This window comes from Falco rusticolus, chromosome 3 (assembly GCF_015220075.1).
Source record: "Falco rusticolus isolate bFalRus1 chromosome 3, bFalRus1.pri, whole genome shotgun sequence".
Classification (NCBI taxonomy): domain Eukaryota; kingdom Metazoa; phylum Chordata; class Aves; order Falconiformes; family Falconidae; genus Falco; species Falco rusticolus.
Window position 1 is genome coordinate 112,442,271 of NC_051189.1, and position 20,425 is coordinate 112,462,695.

Consider the following 20,425-nt stretch of genomic DNA (forward strand, 5'->3'; position numbering starts at 1 on the left):
AGTATAGATACGATTTGCCTTCATTTCAGTCTTACGTTATGCAATATTGAAAGACTGGAACTAGATTTTTTGGAGGGAGGCAATTCTGAATATATTGCACTGGGACAATACAGTCGGATTTAATGCTGTCAGGCTGAAAGATTGACATGATTTGGGTATTTTTTCATTCCATCCTTTCTTGACTCACCCATGCCATGGAATGGATGATGCAGCTAAAATGTTTCTTTTCCTTACTCTTACCTGTTTCTCTAGCATCTCACCTTTGTATTTATTTTCCACGATAAATCCTTTAGAGCTACAATTGCATAGTTTTCTCTTAGGAAAGCGTGTCCACCTGCCATCATGTGTATGTGTTCTAAAACAGTAACTAAATGCAGTAAAAGCTACTCATTTGTAACAAAAAAGCTCTTCTATTTGCAAATAGAGCTCTCTTTCTCCTGCTGGCAGGTTTATATCTGCCTCTTCAGTCCTGTGCCTTGGTTTAGATTGGATTTCGAGATAGACATGTCTTATTTATTGTACAGCGTATTACTCACAGATCCTTCAAGAATGTTTGCCCTAACTACTATTACAAACATTTATCACATTCCTCTAAGCGTGCCTGATTTACTTCTGCATTTGTTTCTTCCTATCAGTTACTTGGAGATTTGTGTATGAAATTACAGAAGAGGTGAATTTTGTGGAGGTCTTAAGGTTTACAGAAAATAATGTTAATTAACACTCTTGTGCAGATATGAACCGGCACCACTACACACTCTATATTCACAACTGCCGACTTGTTTTCCTCTTCCGCCAAGATCCTTCAGAGGGAAAAACGTACAAACCTGCTGAATTCCACTGGAAATTAAATCAAGTAAGTTTGGAAGGACAGCCGGTAGGTTGTTACAATGCAGTGAAAAACATTGGAGACTAAACTTCGTGGTAGTATAATTGTTAATAAATACTTCTTGCAACTCCTTGCTCCTGATGTCTTGTTTTATAGAACCCAGCAATGCTGACTCTTATTTGTGATCAGGCATCAGAGATAGATCCAGCTATACCTTTTCATTTTAAATATAAAATACTGGTTTAGTGATTTTATTAAACCCAGTGGGATACTCATGAAATAAAGTACAAGTCATTGTCCTGAAAGGTAGGAAAAAGTGGATTTATATGTGAAAATACAGCGTTGGTCTTTTAGCTGTGATGCCAGGTACCTTCACCAAATGCACTAAGGTAGCGTGCATGAGAGCAGAGCAGGTGTTCTGGTTTGGTTATAGCATTAAAGTACTTCTGAGCACGCGACATTTTTGCAGAGGAAAGTGTTAACAGGATAATGGAAGAATTTCTTAATTCTTTTTCGCACTGCCATACAGTTACTATTACGGGTCTGTTTTGCCAGTTACCTAACAGTGAGTTACATTTTAACATACATCTCTATATCCTGTTTTCTGTGCAGGGCAGTGTATACCGTTTTAATGGTAAAATGCCCATATATGCCCTTATAGGAAGACTATTACTTTCCAAAAGCTAATCAGCTTTCACTATAAATAGTTCTGTTGTCGGAGGCTTTCTTCTGTTCAAAATGGTCACATTTTTTCTCTGAAAATAAGACAGGTCCTTTGTTAAGTAAGGATGTGTTACAACAGCATTTCAGAATGTGCTTGCATGTAGATACGTATTTTTAAATTGAAATATGCTGTTATTAGATATTTTAAAAATCAAAGGAACGGAAATACATGCAGCTTTCTATATTGGCAATAGAAGAAAAGAAACTATTTATAAATGCTTGACAGTTGGGTTGCTTTTTTCAGATGCGTGCCATATGTGTGAAACATAAAGTATGTCTATACAGACTTATAGGTTGTCAATATGTCTGCATGTATGTGTATGCAGAATGTGCTTCAGATCAGTTATTCAACTGAAATTAAAAAAAAAATAATAAAGTACAATTTTTAAAACTTTCTTTACTCAGGTGTGTGACAAAGAGTGGCATCATTATGTCCTCAATGTTGAATTTCCTGCGGTAACTCTTTATGTAGATGGTGTTTCATATGATCCTTTCCCGGTGACGGAAGATTACCCACTTCATCCTTCAAAGATAGAAACGCAGCTAGTAGTTGGAGCATGTTGGCAAGGTAGCTATTTACAATTGTTAATATTTAATTAACTTATTTTATTTTAAATGAGATCTTTGTGGTTACCCTAGAAGTACACAGCAGATCTTTTCAGGGCATGAAAGATCACTTGTTTTGTCTTTTGCAGATTATTTTTGGTCCTAGCTAGTATCACGTTTCCTCTTTTAGTCTTTTTCCTTGAGTGTTTCTTTGCTCGCTGGCTACAGGTGCGTACGAAATAGAAAGCTACTCAGCCAAGTGATTTTTGTGGTAACCGTTGGAATATAGATAGCTTATTTTTAATAACAGTTGTAAGAATACATCATATACTTCATATTACTAAGCAGAATGCTTAATTTCAAGTAGGTTGACAAGCATATTGTAGAAAAAGTATTCTCATAAATGGAAGCATGACCAGCAGACAGTTCAGCTAAGCAACGCAAGTGATGCTGTCTCTTGGATATTGTACCATTTCTGCTTATAAAAATAAATATAAAAAGCATCTGCTTTATTGTATGCAGACTGTGGCTTAAAACACGGTGTTCTTCAAGCTGTAAAATGCTGATTCATGTGCTGTAATACTTGAGACACCTACTCTTCAAAGCCTGAGAAAAAGGAGAAGAATGCATCTGAACATGGACGCTGGTTATCAGAGATCTTTGAAACAAAGCTCTTGCTTCACAGTCCTGAATGGAAACGCTTGCTTGCTGATTAAATTATTCACCCTAGCTGGTATAAAGCTGATCTTTTTGGTCAGAGATAAAAGTGTTAAATTATTCATCTTTCAACTGTAGTTCAGAATGTAACTGTAGTTGCAGTCTGCAGCAATGCAGAGAAGTAGCTGGTGAATGAATGACAAATGGAAAGCTTTGAGACGTTTTAATCAAATTAACAGTCTTCTGTCTTAAAATGTTTCTTTTCTCTTTTGAGTTTTAAGGCTTTCAAGTGTGAATGAAAGTTACGTTATCAAAATACCCTCTCCATCAAATTTACTGTTTTGCAACAAGTTCACTGTCTTTCAGTATTACTGTTTTTTTCAGTGCTAAATTAATTCTGTTGTCCCTTCGAGTCAGTTATTTTCTCCATAATTCGTCTTATTCTGTTTGTGACTTTCCAACTATCTCTTCTAGCTCAAGGGAAGCTATAGTAGCTGGTTTTCAAGAAACTGGAGCTTGGAAACTCTGTTCCAGCTAAGTGTATGGATTGTATGATGGCTTCCATGTATGTTCTGCATCCTAACAAAAGCATATACATTTAGTTTAAAAACTCCTGCTCTCACACCGGCACCTTTTGTATGATTCTTTAATTTCTTCTGACGTGAATTTTATTTTTAATGACAGCAGACTGAAATAGGAGCATTAAAGTCTGGAATACAAGAACTTGAGGCAGTATGTTTTAAAAATTCCACCAAAAGCCTGATTTCTAGGGGGTTAGAACATGGGGGAAAAAGTATGTCAAGGAAGTGAAGTTAGTGCTTAAGGCCATCCTCTTTGTCTTACAGAGATTTTAAAATAAACCAGACTGCTCTAAGTTATATATACAGCTCGCCTCTTAAGAGGAAAGAGATTTTATGCTCTTGAAAAAGTTCTTTTAACATTTATTGTAAAAAGATTTAAAAGCCGTTTCTCATTTTTGGTCCATCCATCCCAGTCTCCCCATGCTTCCATCTGATAAATTGACCGCTTAATAGATAAAATACTATTGCTATGAGAAAAGATTTGGGTTGGTAATAGCTCCTTTTGATCAGCATTTAATAACTTTTGGTGATTTGCTGATGTAGGCTGGATTGTACCTTCATTTCCGCTTCAGTAGCTAGGAGAGGAGAAAATACTGAGCCAATTGATCTCGTTACTAATAGTGGTTTGTGTGAGATTGAGTATCTGTGGTTGAAGTGTTCTCTGGTGTGACTGTTTTTACTGCAGCTTCTGTATGGGGCTCTTCAGGTTGTCTTGTCATGAATGTTATGTTCTTGTAACAACACAGTGATGTTCCTTCCCTGCATTGCAGCTATGCGTGTTTCAAAGAACTCATAAACCTTGAGAAGCTGGGTTGAGTATAAACAGACTTCTTGGGGGAAGTGCTCCTTTGTACTACTTTTGTGATAAGAGAGTTTGCCAAATTGTAACTACTTGGTCCTTTCCCTATTGTCCCATTCTTTGTCTTGCTTTTCTACAGAATATACAGGAAATGAAAATGACAATGAAACTGTGCCTGAGACCTCTGCAGGTTGCTGGAGTTTTTTCCCTACTGTTTTATTTCATTTTTAAGCCAAGACATTGCTTCATCTTGCACACAGCATGAAATGCAGGCATTGCATTTGGCCCATTGACCTTCACATAATCCTCTCCTAGGCTTGTTTGTTTCTTCATTGTGCTTCTATTTCCAGAGCTTCATCAGCTGATTTTTTTTTTTTGCTTTCTTTTTTGTGTTGGTTTTTTTTTTGGGGGGGTGGGTGGGGGTGGTGGGGGTTGGTTGCATCCAAATGCACATCCATGTACAAATCTACAACCATTGTGATTTCAGTGAAGTGGTGTAAAATAAGTTACTGATGTAAAATATCAGCTAAATTTCTTTCACCGAGTTTTGTTAAAACATATGCACCTCATCCTATATAAATATTGGTATGTAGGTATGTGTGCATATTATAGAATTATTCCATGGGTTGGAAAGGACCTTTGGGAGTCAGGTAGCTCTGCTCCCTGCTTGAAGACTGATTTATACTTAGTTCAGGTTGGTTGTATATAACTCAAAGACAGGCCTGTAATTTACAGTGGATACTCACTTGATCAGAAATTTATATGAAGTTCTAATTACAGTGGATGGGCATAAAAGCTTTGGCTACCAGGTATTTCAAGTTGGCTACAGGGTTTTATTTTCTTAGAAATGTTTAGTGATAGTTTGGTGGATTTTGTGTCTCAAGTCGAGACGCTTAAAACCGGTGTTTGTTTCTAAAAACGTGTTCAAGATAAGTACTCTTTCTGTGAAGTGTAAGAATTCTTGGGATAGTCTAGATAGAATTGACTAGAGGTTTCTAGGTGTGCATCACACCTTGATTTAGCAAGGAGGTAACAGTCCGGGGGCTAGAAGCTGGAGCTGTACAGGTCTGAACTGGAAACTATATAATTTCCAACAGGAGATTTCACTACTGAAAATTATATTGTGTTCTGCTGGGGGTCTTTTAGGACTTAGAATCTTCAAAACAAGCTTAGACATCTTTCTAAAAATCGGGTAGCTTAGTAAGTGATGACCTTGGAATGCAAATTTCTGGGGGTTGGTCTGTGGCCCTGTTATTTAGCAAGACTGACTAAGTGATCGTCGTGATGTCATCTTCAAAAAGTCTGATCAGCGAAGGGGCTTACTGGGTTGCAGTTCTTCAGACGTCACTCAGCGATCTGGAAATAAGTTACCTGAGCCTGAACTGCTGGCTTGGATCCCTGCAGAGGAGGCAGCACCTTTGGAGGGGAGCAGTTCCCTCTTAGACATCTTTTTCAGAATGAGTCTAATCACTTTGTGACGTTTCTTTCTGTTCCTTGAGTGTAAAGAGAGCGTGTAATGATCAGTTTAGATGTGGGTAACGAGCACTGAGAGGAAGGGTGCTGTCTGCTGGTGGGCATTGCCTGTGCTGTAGAGAGCCGACCGGTGGGAGCGTTACCTGAACCTGAGAAAGGTTCAGCTCTCATAGTTCATCTCGTCGGTTCTGTCTGTCATTTCTGGAGAACACCACCTCGCTGTATGGGCGATTTCTTTTGAAATGTTTGTTACGGAAATATTAGCCTTAGTTTCACAGTTCCAGATGGCCACACCTGTTCTGAAGGCCATATGCATGGTGAACTGTTTAATCCTGTCTTTATGCTTGAACATAATCACAAGGTTAACACCCAGAATGGATAAAAACTAACCCGCATGTATATAATACTTTGTGGTACCAGAAAACATATTTGTTGTTTTACCAAAGAAAAGAAAAGTGGAAAGAATCAAAATGTATAAAGGTTTTTTTCCTTCCTCCCTTTATGAAGGTGGTGAACTCCACATGGCTCAGTTTTTCCGAGGCAATCTGGCAGGTTTGATGATTCGTTCTGGTAAACTGGAAAACAAGAAAGTGATAGATTGCCTGTATACTTGCAAAGAGGGACTGGATTTGCAAATGACTGATGGCGTTGGCAAAGGTGTGAAGGTAAAGTTGCACATGAATTAAGGGGATCACATTTATTGCTTTGCTGGTAATAGTTGCAAGTTTTGCTGGCAGAGTTAGGGGTGTCCCAAATAGAACAAGCTAATCTATTGTGACATTTTGCATTAAAATTCCATGAAAACTAGGAAATCTTTCTTGCCTAGATGTGGTCTTAGTGGGGTTTAAGGATGAAAGTTACTGTGTTCTCTGTAAGTCTTGAAGAGAAATCCTGTATTTGTAAGCCTCTCTTGTTTTACCAGCTATACCCGGCTGTATAACGAAAGACAGCGATTCTTAGCAGGCAGCTTGGAATGGGACTGACTTGCATGCCTTTTTGTAGTAGCAAGATTGTGTGGACAGAGCTAAATTTCTCTCTTTGTATTGGCTGTTTCTCTAACATATTACTAGAGTCTTGACATCAGAACCATAAGTCCCTAGATTTTTTTCCTAAAGGACAAAACAGTAAATACATTCCACTGGAATAAGGAAGTGAGATGGGAAGTCAGACTGTGTGTACTACAAGACCAGTGAAAAATAGCCTTATTGTTTTGAACACAGATGTAATTATCCTAGCACTTACCAGGCTAAGCAGTGCTGAACTTCCAGTTTTAAATGCCAGGTTATGTTACTGTTTGGCTCTTCTTCCCCCCCGTTGTTTCAGATCCACATGAACCCAAGTCAGTCAACGCTGACCTTAGAAGGGGATGATATTGACAGAGTTGATAAGGCCATGCAGCACATCTCCTATCTGAACTCCCGCCAGTTCCCAACACCTGGGATTCGGAGGCTGAAAATCTCCAGCGTTGTCAAGTACGTCCCTAGTGCTGCAATATCGTGCCGCGCCTGGAACGATGTGTCTCAGTTGTGGTAAACAAAGGAGCCTTGCTGTGTGCAGCCATCATGCGTTTGAATACGGCAAATGTTTTCTACACCAGCACTCCGTTTTCTTCCTGAGAACGTAGTAAGGAGTGTGTAAGGAAGGGAGTAGCTTACTGCAGGGGTATTCTGTATGTCTCCAGCATCACAGCCTTCAGGAAAGGTGTTCTGTGTGGCTGTTAGCCATAACATAGAAAACGGGGCTAAATGTTAACTGTAAGTAAAAATTAATTGTGAGATTGCTCCCTTGGTAGGTAATTCTTCTTTTCCAACGTGGCTGATGAATTTATCTAAGACTCCTGGGTCTGAGAGAGCTTTTAAAAAATTCATAAAGCAATTACTCTGCATAATTGTGCCTCCCTCTCAAATAGCCTCCCTGACTGTGCAAAACTGCTTCTGTATCTCACAGATGCTTCAGTGAAGAGGCCTGCGTCTCCATCCCTTCTGTGGAGGGATATGTGATGGTCTTGCAGCCAGAGGAACCAAAAATCAGCCTTAGTGGCATCAACCATTTTGCCCGCTCTGCTTCAGAGTTTGAGAGTTCTGAGGGTGTTGCCCTCTTCCCTGAGCTTCGCATAATAAGCACCATTACTCGGGAGGTGGAGCCAGAGGGAGATGGAGATGAAGATCCCACAGGTAACATCCTTTTCTGCCTAGGAATGTTGCTATGCTCACCTCATTCAGTGATCACGTTGGAGGATCTTCCTCTTGCAAAGCGGTGTGGATTTCTAGTATCGAATCTAGTAGGGGAAAGGAAGGTGTATATCTCCTGTGAGAAGGTGTAGGTACTGTGCTCTGGGCTAACAAAAATTTCTCCAGAAATGGTAGTAAGTCCAGGCCGTTACCTTCACGTAAATATCTCTTGTTTGTATTTTGAGTTTTGGGGCTTTTTTCAGTCATTATTTCCTGAATACTTGCTCTCTTTACTGCAAGCCCAGATCTTAATATTTGTTCTGGAAGAAGAATTGAGTTTGCATGTGACATTTGATAGCTCCTGTGCTCTTGTCTGCTTCACCTTTTATATCTGCTTACCTCTGGCTTTTCCTCTGCTTTTTAGTACAAGAGTCTTTGGTATCTGAAGAGATCATGCATAACTTGGATACCTGTGAGGTGACAGTGCTAGGAGAGGAACTAAATCAGGAACAAGAAAGCCTGGAGATCGACATGACACGGTTACAGCAGAAAGGCATTGAGATGAGTAGTTCCAACCTGGGCATGATAATCACAGGTAGGGGTTACTACTCTTCGTCTTTTTGTAGGAAGGATGTAAAGACCGTGATAATGGGAACAGTGTGCTAAAGAAATGGTTTGTAAAACCTTACTCCAGTTACTTTTGTTTTTGACTAGAATTTCAAGCTCAGAGGTGTTAGAACTATTTTGTGGAAAGCTGTGATTCTAGAAAATACATCATTCTAGAACCTCCTTTCTGTTCCTCTCTGATGTCCCATATTGCAGGTTACTTCTGGACTGTGGAAGTGAAATACTCTTTGCCCTGGGTAGGGCTTGTTCCTTGCACAGATAGATAATCCAGTGCCTAGGAGCACGCATCATTCCTTTCCATTTTGTGTTCAGAATATGGTAACGTTTTTGAAAGGAGGACTCCCGGAATCCCTTCAAAGACTAACTGGGTCTAGGATTTTATCACAAAATCCTCAGAATTTCAGTGGAGCCGTGTGTGTGTGTCTGTGGTGTTACCTTTTTTTCTACTAACTGTAAATCTTGCAGTCAAGAACACTTAATTGCAGACAGAGAGCAGTATTTGTCAGGTATATGATGTTGAACTAGTCTTTTGCAAAGTAATTGTTTTACTTGTTCATTTCTCTCTACAGGAGTGGATACTATGGCTAGTTACGAAGAAGTTTTGCATTTGATACACTACAGAAACTGGCACACAGTTTCTCTCTTTGACAGAAAGTTCAAATTAGTCTGTTCTGAGCTGAATGGACGCTATGTCAGCAATGAGTTTAAAGTGGAGGTACGTAAACTGATCTTAAGAAGTTGTAGAACATGGATGGCTAACAGGATGGAAGTTGTTGCCTCAACTGATAGATAATTGATCAATTATTGATTTAGATTTTTTCCTGTAAATAAATACTAGTAAACATGCATTTCAGGCTGTGTTTTTCATATAAATGTGTTATTAATCCTGCAGTTCTTAAGTAAGGTTGCCTAAACAGAGGTGAAACTGTCGTGTTGTGGAAGAAATGGCATGGCTAATGGAAGTGTGAAGCTGAAGAGATTTAATTGGAAAGACAGTATATTAATTTAGCAAAAAATTAGCAAATAAGTAAGAGTAGTGCTACCAGAGACTTGACTGGCCTTCATGTCTAACTTCTGGGTTTCAAAAATTTACTGTTTTGCTTGTGTGATGCTTAAATTGACAACAATAAGGGCTTATGTAAGAGTGTAGACGGGCTAAAATTGATTTCCTCTGCAGCAGAGTGCAAGTTAATTATTACTTTGTACACTTAAGTTAAATATATGGAAGTACAGCAGAAGATAACATAAAGGGCGCTAACGTTTCGTGTGCTGGAATGTGAAGTTATTTATACTGAGAGGAACTGTCCTGTCTCTCTGCATCTTTCAGCTCTCAGCTTGAATTCTCTACATTTTAAAGCTGACCAAAGGAATGACAGTAAAGTTAATGGTGTTTACCGCTAGTTGGTTATGGTGGGCTGGGGAGCCTCCTGTGTCGCAGAATAGACACTTTTGTGTGAAGTAATGTGGTTTTGTTTCCTGAGGAAATTCTGTGAGCTTGAGTTGGGATCTTAACCAAACTGTTGAACTGCAGATGCTTTCCTGGTTCTGTAGCAGACACGCTCTCTTCCTGTTGTGCAGCTGGTCAGTACCTGTATCGCAGTGTTCCACCCCGGGAGGGGTATATTTAGCTCTGCTTGTTTGGCAAGGGAAATGTGCTTTTCAAATCATGAGCTTGCAGTTGTACCTAAAAGCCAGCTATTGCAAAGTGTGGGCTAAACTTTATAGAAAAATAGGGGTTTTCTTAACCCTCTGGCTGCTATATGGATTTTTTTTTCTTTGCTGTTAGCTGAAGTTACGCAGCAGAATAAGAAAAGATGGGAATGAAGAAAATGCAATTAATGTATTACGTATCTTTGTATATACTGTTACTTCAGGATTAAAATAGCTGACCGTCACATTTGATAATAAACTGGCTTTACCTGTTTTATTCTGAAGTACTGGTGTCTGTACACCAATTTGCCAGACTAACCAAAATAGATTTGAGAACTGTGAAACTGAAGGGTTTTGTGACAAGAAATTGTAACATGTGGGGAGCTACTGATTGGAATGATTGTCCCCTGTGAAAAGCCATTGCTGTGTTGAAGGAGAATTAGATGCCTGCTCTGGGGAATGGATTTTAAATTATTTTATTTTACTTTTTATTTTTTGTTTCTATCTCTTCAGATGTAAACTTTCATTTCGGGAGTTTAACATTTTCTTTTTGTTCCTAGGTGAACGTTATCCACACGGCTAACCCGGCTGAACACGCTAATCACATAGCTGCGCAGCCACAGTTTGTTCATCCCGTGCATCACACATTTGTTGATCTCTCTGGTCACAACTTGGCTAACCCTCATCCGTTTTCAGGTAAGAATTCTCAGTCACTGAAGTTCAGCTGCCTTTTTTTGGGTGTTAAAATGTCACAGAGGCTTCTTGCTGCAGGGAGGTTTTCCCCCGGACTTTAAATGGGTATGTTGGACTAACGATGGTTGCAGCTGCTCAGCCCTGTTCTGCTGTTGCCCAGGCAGGGAGGGGTGGCTGGCTGAACCTGTAGTAAAATGGGTTTTCCTGCCAGCAGGAGAGCTTTCTGTTGGGGGGTGAACACTGGAAAATGGGAGGTGTGCTAGTCTTAAGGGGGCTGTAAGACTTGGATAAAGGACCCTGAGGAACTGGGACAGTATTTCTTCTGAATTGGCGCGAGGAATGAACCACAGCGGTATTCCCTTGATAAGTCATGGTGTCTGTCCTTTCTGTTTTAATTATATTAATTTGGCGTGGGTGTAGGATGTGAGAGGAAGAAAAGTAGGCATTTTAGAGAGGAGTCTGCGTGTGTGGTGGAATCTGCTTTCCATGTGTTGTCAGTCCTTCAAATTGATGTAATTATACTTAAGGAAAAAAGTTTTAGTTCTTAATTCTCTAACTGGCTCTTTAGGTGGCCCTAGCCAAGCTGCCTCTGCGAAGCTACATATAATACTTGCATAATGCCATTTCCCTCTTGCAGGTGGTGGAAACAGAGGACTAGTTACTAGCATCGTGTATGAGTTACCAGTGTCATTTAAGAAACTCCTTTTGTTTTCTTGTCACAGTTGTTCCAAGTACAGCCACTGTTGTGATTGTAGTTTGTGTCAGTTTCCTGGTTTTTATGATTATTCTGGGAGTGTTCCGAATCAGAGCTGCACATCAGAGAACGATGCGTGACCAGGACACTGGAAAGGAAAATGAGATGGACTGGGATGACTCTGCTCTGACCATCACTGTGAACCCGATGGAGGTAAAGCTGGTGTCTCAGCACTTTAACAATAAAATGCCCTTCTCCAGCTGTAATGGGTATGATTGTACACGGACAGAGGTAGTAGAGCAAAACCAACCACTGAACGCGGACTAGAGACCTTAGCTGTGAATTTTTAAGGAATGCAACAAATGCTGAGAGCAGTTATGTTTGGGATCTTGCATGGGTGATAGCGTCATGCTGCATAATTGGATTTTACAGGTCAGTGTCCAACACCAGCGCTGATTGTGCGGCGTGCTACCTTAACCACGGTCTGCTTTTTTCCAAAGTTGCAAGAATTTATTGTTGAAATATCTCTGTTTACGATGCTTTCTTCTTCTGTGGTTGACATCTGCGTTTTTAGAAAATCAGGAAGAGGAGAGATGTGTGACCTTAATGTTCTTTGTGCAGCCCTCCTGAAGGATCTTTTTCCAGTAGAATTTGAGATACTGGATCACACATCAGAAGTGTTTAGCGTGACAGGACTGATAGCAATGTTACAAAGCTATTTTAAAGAGCGCTCCTTCCTTTTTTCTTTCCTGGTTGCCTAATTACTGCTGAACTCCTAAAATCAGTAAGGCAGCTGTAACAGCTCTTTCTTGATACAGTGCCTGGTGCCTGAATTCCAAAGAATGAAAAGAATTTTGGCCAGTATGATTTCAACAGCTAATTTCTGTCTTAACAGACTTATGAGGATCAACACAGCAGTGAAGAGGAAGAGGAGGAGGAGGAAGAAGAAAGTGAGGACGGAGAAGAAGACGACATCACTAGTGCAGAGTCTGAAAGCAGTGAGGAGGAAGAGGGCGAGCAGGAGGAGGACCAACAGAATGTTAACAGACAGCAACAGCTGGAATGGGATGACTCTACCCTCAGTTATTGATTCTAGCTGTTCCCTTTGTCTTTGTTTCTGCTCTAGAAGACTCCACTGTAATACACTCCATTGTTACCAAGGATTCATGGTGTTTAAAAAAAAAAAAAAAAAAAAAAAAAATTCATTCTGGCCAGTAGATTCAAGCCACACACATCCCAGTGTTTGTGTTATGTCAGCTAGTTCCTGATGCTGTTTCTAGAATTGTGGTTAGCACCTCCTTTCCTTCAGCCATGCCTCAGTGACTGGATTTTTTTTACGCTATGTGAGGAACCACCTTGCACTTTTTTCTTCATGTCATGTCAGCTAAGTGACTCTACAGATCTGTAGCCATTGCACATGAATTTCTGGACTGTCATTTTGCTCAGTGAAGCAAACTTGGCTTTGTTCCTTTTTCTAAAAGATGCAAAGATTGCTTGTTGACAGAGGGTAAAGCTGCTCATTTCAGCCTGTTGATTTCTTTTAATTTTTTTCCCAAAATTAGTGCATGTGTAAAGTGGCAGAATGAGGTTAATATGTAGAAGATTAACAGACTTTTTAATATTTTGTAAATATATTGGAATTATGTAATTATGTCATTTGTGGTAGTGAAAACAGGGTCTGGGGTTTAAAACATGCTAAAGTAAAAAACCATGCAGCATGAAATACTACAAAGCTCATACTACTGCAGCAGGAGCACGGGCACAGTTATCTAGTGTAGATGTTTCAGTAATACAGTGTCATTGGCCTTGACTGCCATGTTCGCTCATGCCCCACTCTGTTTTAATTTTTCTTTCCTTTTCTTTAATCTCCTTTATTTTTGCAGAGGGAACAGACAAACTTGTGAGAAATAGTAAAGGCTTTAGGCACCTCTGCAGAGGCTCAGCTGCCCTGTGCAATACAGTGGTCTGTTTTACCTTTTTCTTTTTTTTTTTCCTTTTCTCCAATTAAGTCTTGGCGTAAAGGGCTTTTAAGTTATTGGGGGAAAAAACACTACTTGGACGGTGGACGAATTATTGTGCAGTTGCTGTGGGGTGTTGCCACAGCTGCTGTTAGTTACAGTGAGGCTGCCTGTAGCACAGCGATGGTCTGTCCGTACCGCTGACAGGGCGGGCTGTTGATGTAGTCGGTGGATTTGTTACGTTGGTGACTGAAGCCGGAAAGCCCGAGCCCTGCGTACCTGTGCACCTCGGCGACCGGCCTACACGGACGGGCGTTCGGGGGCTTTTTGGCTGTGCAGTTTTTCTAATCCGGTGGCGGGGGGGGAGCTTGGGACATAGCTGGCGTCATTTCTATTAAACACACTCCTGCTCATTCCCTGTAGCCTCTTGTACGGTAACTTGGACTGTCGGTGTATTAAGCCTTTGTTTACACTTAGTAATTGTGTTTACCTGCTGGTGAAAAGCTATAGCATACATTATCCAACTGGAAGACCTTGGGAATCATGGTAAAATACTATTCCAAGTCCAGATGACTTTGGTTGTTTCTGATCAAAGTTCCAACTGGGAACTGCAAAGGATTTCTCTAAAGAAGTAGCAGAAAGGTACGAAAAATCAGTGAATGACCCCCATGGTGGAGAGTGCTAGTTTTTTTGTAAGGCAGGTCTTGTTTATTTAACTTTATTTGGTCTTACGCAGAGCCTTGAATAATGAGTATCTGCTCACTTGGTTTTTATGTTTGGAGGTGGATTAAAAAGAGTAACTTGTTTTGCTTGTAACAGGGGACTAGGACTCCGTTCCCTCCTCAGCATGGTAAGCAAAGTTCGGTTTTTGATCTTGAGTGTAGCCCACCTCTGCCCGGGGCGCACAGGCCACGCGCGCGGCGCAGGCTGCTGGGCGGCTGACAGGACGCAGCAGGGAGATGTTGCACTGGGCACGCGTGCTAGAGGAGCGACAAGCAAGCCAACGGGTGAGGGCACAAAGGGTCATAATTCAAAGAGCTAAAAGATAAGGATGGATCCAAATGTTTCTATAGTTTTGATTTCCAGAGCAGACCTATTCTCATCTAGTGATGTGTGTAATGGGATCTAGTGGTGGGTTTTATCTGGGGTAACGCTTGGCTGCGGAGTGCCTTTTACAATAGTAGATGGACCTGGAAGCAGGGAAGAGAACCCACACAACTAGCTTACCGTTTTTTGGGGTTGTTTTTTTATGTAAAATTTTAGATTTCTAAAATGGGGAAATGGTTTTGACTACTCTACGTGGTAAATATAACTGCTAGTTTTAAGTAAACTGGGAAACTTTTAACTTATGTCTGACAGTTGTCCTGTGTTAATGTGTAGAAGACTTATCCTTCCATATACTGTTGCTGTAGCTGCTGTATTTTAGACCAAAACTGATCATGACTGAAAGGTTGTAAACATCCTGATGCAGTTGTAGCCACTGTGGGTATAACTTTTCAGATGTGTATATTGGTAACAGGTCAGTTTGGAAAGTCTATAAGCTACAATAAATTTCTGGTTCTAAAGGTTGTTTGCATTTATTTTTTTACTGAATGGAACAAAGTTGACTCAAGTTATATTAACTGTGTTAATTTGCTTCCGCTGGTAGAAGAGTTTTGTTCTCATTGATCTCTAAAGCACAGTTAAGACTTCGGCAGCATGTATGTACAATTTATCAGTTTATTTTTTTACTTACAAAACATGTACCTAAAGCAAATGAAACGTTAAACATGTAAACATTCTCTTGTTACAGAACTGTGGCTTGGCTTAAAAAAATACTTCTTTTTTCAAAGGCAACAGAATAAGCACAATCAGTTTGTACAGAGTTAAAAAAAATAATCACAGAAACGTCTCTAAATAAATAGAAAGGGGTATCATTTTGAGCATATTTATAAAATCAGAAGCTATTTATAGTGAAATTAATATTTTCAAAAGTGATTTAAGTTTCCATCTTCAGTACAATTCAACTTGCTGAAAACTGTCAGGTGAGCTGCTGCATTGGACATTTGGAGTCGGAGGTCCTTTGCTACCTGATACAGCCACCAGGAGTGTCATTCAGGATGCTGCTCCAGGGGTGTACAAGGAAGAAGGTCCACTTGACTCATTGGTATTTTTACTTCTTGTAGGTAAGTCAATTTTCTAGACTTAAGTAACCTCTCTCTAAAACCGTGCTGGGTGGAGAAACGCCTTTGGAATTGCGCAGTTCCTGCAGTTTACACCGATACAACTTGTATTATTGCACTTCTGAAATTGAAGGGTGGATGACACGAGCCACTGCTGTGCTGTGCTTCTCTAAAATGGTATTGGGGCCTGAGTTTTCCGGAAACGTTACCAAAACAAGGGCTGAGGGCATGTACGGCTGCCAGCCTGTAAACCAAGTAGGTGAGGGTGACGAAGGAGATGACTGGGCAAAGCTGCCTCGCTGCAGTGTAACAGGCAGCGGCCCGAGTTACCAGTTTGTGGCAACACTGAGAATTGCTTCTCCATTCACTGTAGCATGTTTCTTCCCTTCCACAAGAATGTGCAAACCACTGATGTGGTTGTGGTTTGGTGCTTCTCAGCCTGCACGTGGCCTGATACTGTTGCATACTTTTTGCTCCGTTAATTTAATAAGGAAGGAAATAACAATATTGATCTGTTCTCTAAAATGGAGCAAAGATGTGTGGCTGCAGGGAAGCAAACCTGGGCATGCCCCTGAGAGAGGGAATACAAAGAGGTCGTGAGTGCCTGCCTCTCCCTGCCGGGGCAGCAGTGGTTTAGATGAGTGCAGGACTCTTTTTCTCACTGTCTGATCAACACGAACAGAGCTCTTAACTCCTACCATATTTCTAAAATCAAACCAACTGTTAGAGCTTGAGTGCTGGGCTTCTGTGTTCCTTTTTGCATTTCCTGTTAAGTATTTCAGGAGAATCCCCGCCAACCTTATTTTATTCCATGACTGAGGCCAGTTTTCTAAATACTCCGTTAAGCTTGGTTGCAGAATGCTTGGTCTCCACAGATCGGGCTCTTAACAAAACCCTCAAATTACAAAAGATGGCACCAAATCATTAGAGGACAATGGTGGAACCTTTTAAAAGCATTGTCCTGGAGGGCTGGCAACGTGGTACGAACAAGGCGCTTACCAGGCGCGGTGTGCATTAGTCCTGCACGCTGACTGGGAGTGAGCATCGCGTGACCTGTCCTTCTGGGGGAAAAAAACCAAGGTAGAGCAACAGAGTGGTCAGCTGGTGCAGAGCAGCATCGTGCTGTGAAGACACAGACTTGCTGTCGGTCGTGGGAGAGCAGCTGATGGGCGGTAACTTGCTACCTCATGGAAATTTCTGCATTTGTGAAGTCGTCATGGTTATGGATTTTTTTTTTTATAATTGGATGTAAGAGATACAAGCTTCCTACTCCTAGTTTAAATCGTGACACTCAGCACCCTCCTAGCCTGTGAAGCTTGAGGCTATAATCTGGCATAGGAAAGGAAAATTATTCTTCTAATACTTAAAACAGCTTTACAAAAATAGGTCCTGACTGTTTGCTCTGATATTATCTTAACCAGTTTAGTTTCATAGTACCGTACTGCAAATGGCAAATACGGATTCACTGTTTAGGACTTTATTTGAAACCTGCGATCGCTGTCTGTTGTGCAGTGCAAGACGACTGTAATACCCCAGACTCAGGAGAACCACGAGTGAGGGCCAGTTACAGCCCACTGCGGAGAGCTGACCTCTGAGGACGACACGCGAAGGCTGCAGGAAGTTTCTTTTAGTCTGATCTCTAGAAGCAGCAGCAGTTCTAGAGTGCTGGCTCCAGTCAAGATAGACAGTAGTTTTCTTTCCTGCAGGTCAATCTGAACACATTTACACGGTGGTTTTTTCCTAGTGTTATGGTCAAATGCATAGTTACACGAAGACGTGAAGCGAGCTTTCAGTTCTGGCTAAGCTGGGTCTGTAACTGAGCCAATACAGCAAGAGCAATTGCTGCAAACGTACCGTCTGTACTGCTGGGTATGCTGAAGAACTGTTAGAGGAATGTGCTGGTAAGTAAGCTGGGCTCACTCGGAAGGGTACACACCTTTCTGTCTTGAAATGTTCTCGCCCCTTCTCAGTCACATACAGTATCATTTGAAAGGTGTAGAAACAAGGGATCTCCAAGGGTTCTGTGAAGTTAAAATCAATTGTCTTCTGTATAACTGTTGCTTCTAGTAACAGGTGCTCTATGAGAGCTTTATATTGACGTATACAAACCAGTATAGAATAGCCTTTATAGCATAATGTCTTTTTATGAAAGGAAAGGGCACTTTAAATCAGAATTTAAATTAGCAACAGCATAACGCTAAACCATAATCTGCTCATATCTGTTTGTATGTAAAGGGAACGAGGGGAGGGTTTATTAAAGGTGTTCGTTCACTGACCAAACCTCTAGCGTTACCTACTACTATTGACTTCTGCTTGGGGTAGAAGTTATTTTTTTTAAGGCAGTATTAACTTTGTTCTTTGTCAGCTGCAGAGCTAATGTATTTGAACTTGTCCTCTTAACACACCAAAAAAAAAGTGAACTTACTTTAATTTTTAAGTATTAAAAAGAGCTGAAAGTCAGGAATGAGTTGTGCCTATATGCTGGATGTAAAAATAGCATCTAATCAAAGTCATCCCATGACAGGGAAGATCTATTAAAAATAAACGGGCCCATTCAGTCTCTGCCTTAACCTTGCTGGTTTTGTAGGAATTTCAAACTAGACATGAAAGCTCAGTTTACACCAGAAAGTAGTGTATCATTTTTGACAGTACATGCATCTCTTGTCACCTGAGAAACAGGATCTGAAATGTCTATTTTTCACTTGGGCTTACTTATGTAGATTTTAAAAAAAAGTTTAAAAAACAGTTCTGTGAGTAAATTAAAATTGCTCAACCTAGTTAAGGGCATACAAATCAAATACAGGATTCAGCTTCAGGGGTGTCTTGAAAATTACACTATGCTATTCCTTAAAAGGCAGGAATGGCAGCACCTCCATAGGAACCTGATGCGGAGAACATGGGGAAAGGGGAGGTGGACCCCCAGGGGACTGCTAAGGGACGCAGGTACCAACCACACCGCTCCACCTGTCTTCCGGCAGGACCCGTAGGCTGCCTACGAGGTGCATCCCTTGCTACCGTGGGAGGCACCGAGTGGCAGCAGTGACGCAGCAGTGGCTCCTGTTCATCTGTCCCTGTGCAACAGCAGTGCCCAGAACTGCTCACGAGGTGAGGACACTAGCTGGACACAAAAATACGACACATGAATAGAAACGGGTGATTGATCACAGCACCCTGTGGGAGATGGGATAGATCCTGCCTGGGAGGGAGGTGGCAGTGAGAACGGGAGGAGGCTGGAGTCAACGGTTTGATTTAGATACCAGCCCAGAGGACGGCAGCTTGCGCTCTGGCTGACCCCCATAGGGACAGTCTTTGCACACCAGCTCCAGTAACAGACAAGGAGTCGTGTAGCATGGCTGAAAGGAGGAAAAGTGCGGAAAGGAACAGGGAATGTGTTTGTAAGAAGATGAGACTTGAGATACAACTTACGGTGTGTGTTTCAGTGTTAAACCCACTCATGCGGCACTCCTCTGCCCTTACGCAGGAAGGCAGGCTGGCCAAAGGACTTGGGCACAGAACGGTGCCATCCGTCCCAGCTGACACTGGAGTTAGTGCTGTGTCCCTGCCGTTACGTAGGTGTAGGCCAGCGCCCTGCGCGCACGCGTTGCAGGGAAACCAGGTGGCAAAGCAGCCCTGATGCACCCCAACAGGAGGTACATGTAGCAACCAGCATTACGTGCCAATTTTGAAAAAGCAATCTTACTGTTTTCAGGCTTAAAAACAGAATAATTGCAGAAACCCAGGAACTGCTGAGACTGAACCGAAGTCTGACTTGGGTTAGGTGTTTCTGTTTGCTTTCCCACCAGCCAATCCAAGCCTGTTCTTGTGGCATCAGTGTTTCAACAGCCATACTGGGGTTCCAGTTCAGTTTCAGAACGCTCTGGCCTCTGTAGCAGAGCGCGAGCAGTGTGACCGCGTGGGTATTTTCACCCTGTCACAATGCAGAGTATAACAATTTGTCCCAGTCTGTTCCAGTGGTGATTTAAGCTGACCTACCTTGGTGTACATGGGAACAGGGTAGGAGGCACAATCACATGGTGAAGTTAATGCCACTGAGCTGTAACAGTAGGGACCTAGAAGACGGGCTATAGTATAAGAACTACAGGGATAGAAGGTTCTCAGTGGTCAGCTAAATTTTCAAGAAAATAGAAATACGCACATGAACATGCCAGAAGGATGTTGCAACTGCCTGCACTCTTCCATTAGAAGGTGTATTTGAAGCTCAACACATCCTTAAGGGTACAGTACATCTACCTACCTTTCACTGTATGCAGTAATTTTATTGCCTCACGTCTCTCCCTTGTCCCCCAAAGATCTACAGCAGACATGATTATGTGGCTGATGACAGTCCAACAATTTTTCAGTCCTGTGGAAAGGTCTGATCTCTGGGAACGCAGGTGGGGGATCTTCAACATGGCAACATTCATCAGTCTTTAAAAACCTGTCTACAACTGCCAGACTCAGTGCAGGTATTACATTCTCTTGGAGCAAGTGGACAGGCTCGTGTTGCTCTACTGTCTGTTATCTTTGGATACGTTGTGTGCCAGCCAGTTCACTTTGGTTTTCCAGCTCTCTCGCAGGGCTTCGTTAAACTTTAGTCTGAAGTGCTTCAGTGCCTCCTCATCTGTTTTCCCAAGAGCCAGGGAATCCTGAAGGTAAGAGGCAGGAATCAGTGTAGCCTCGCTGAAAGTGCAACTGAACAATTAACTGCTCAACTACTAAGATGTTTACTCACTAAGAAATAACTCCATAGAAAGAGCACCGAGTAGGAAACAAGTAGCCGTGAACTGTTTTGAACTGTTACTGTACCTGCATGAGTTTTTTTCATTCCGCTGAATAAGTACATGCTTATGTTGGGCACAGGGAAA

At 41.4% G+C, this 20,425-nt stretch overlaps 2 protein-coding genes across 10 annotated transcripts in view; one reads left to right on the forward strand and one right to left on the reverse strand.

Moving 5' to 3' along the window:
* Positions 1-14,963, forward strand: part of CLSTN1 (calsyntenin 1) — a 39,952-nt gene extending 24,989 nt beyond the window's left edge. For 2 of the 4 annotated variants that reach the window (XM_037382258.1, XM_037382259.1), the window contains 10 exons: positions 732-853; positions 1,955-2,117; positions 6,113-6,270; positions 6,929-7,077; positions 7,553-7,779; positions 8,201-8,371; positions 8,973-9,118; positions 10,614-10,749; positions 11,469-11,653; positions 12,336-12,665. In XM_037382258.1, coding sequence (XP_037238155.1) covers positions 732-853; positions 1,955-2,117; positions 6,113-6,270; positions 6,929-7,077; positions 7,553-7,779; positions 8,201-8,371; positions 8,973-9,118; positions 10,614-10,749; positions 11,469-11,653; positions 12,336-12,530 — 1,652 coding nt within the window. In that variant the 3' untranslated portion in view covers positions 12,531-12,665. Of the gene's footprint in view, positions 1-731; positions 854-1,954; positions 2,118-4,271; positions 4,323-6,112; positions 6,271-6,928; positions 7,078-7,552; positions 7,780-8,200; positions 8,372-8,972; positions 9,119-10,613; positions 10,750-11,468; positions 11,654-12,335 lie in introns of all 4 variants that reach the window. The other 2 variants (XM_037382256.1, XM_037382257.1) reach the window with 2 other exon arrangements.
* The window catches only part of PIK3CD (phosphatidylinositol-4,5-bisphosphate 3-kinase catalytic subunit delta), a 50,363-nt gene continuing 43,233 nt past the window's right edge, over positions 13,296-20,425 (reverse strand). For 5 of the 6 annotated variants that reach the window (XM_037382253.1, XM_037382251.1, XM_037382249.1 and 2 more), the window contains one exon: positions 20,069-20,206. In XM_037382253.1, the coding sequence (XP_037238150.1) occupies positions 20,069-20,206 (138 nt within the window). Of the gene's footprint in view, positions 20,207-20,425 lie in introns of all 6 variants that reach the window. The other variant, XM_037382248.1, reaches the window with a different exon arrangement.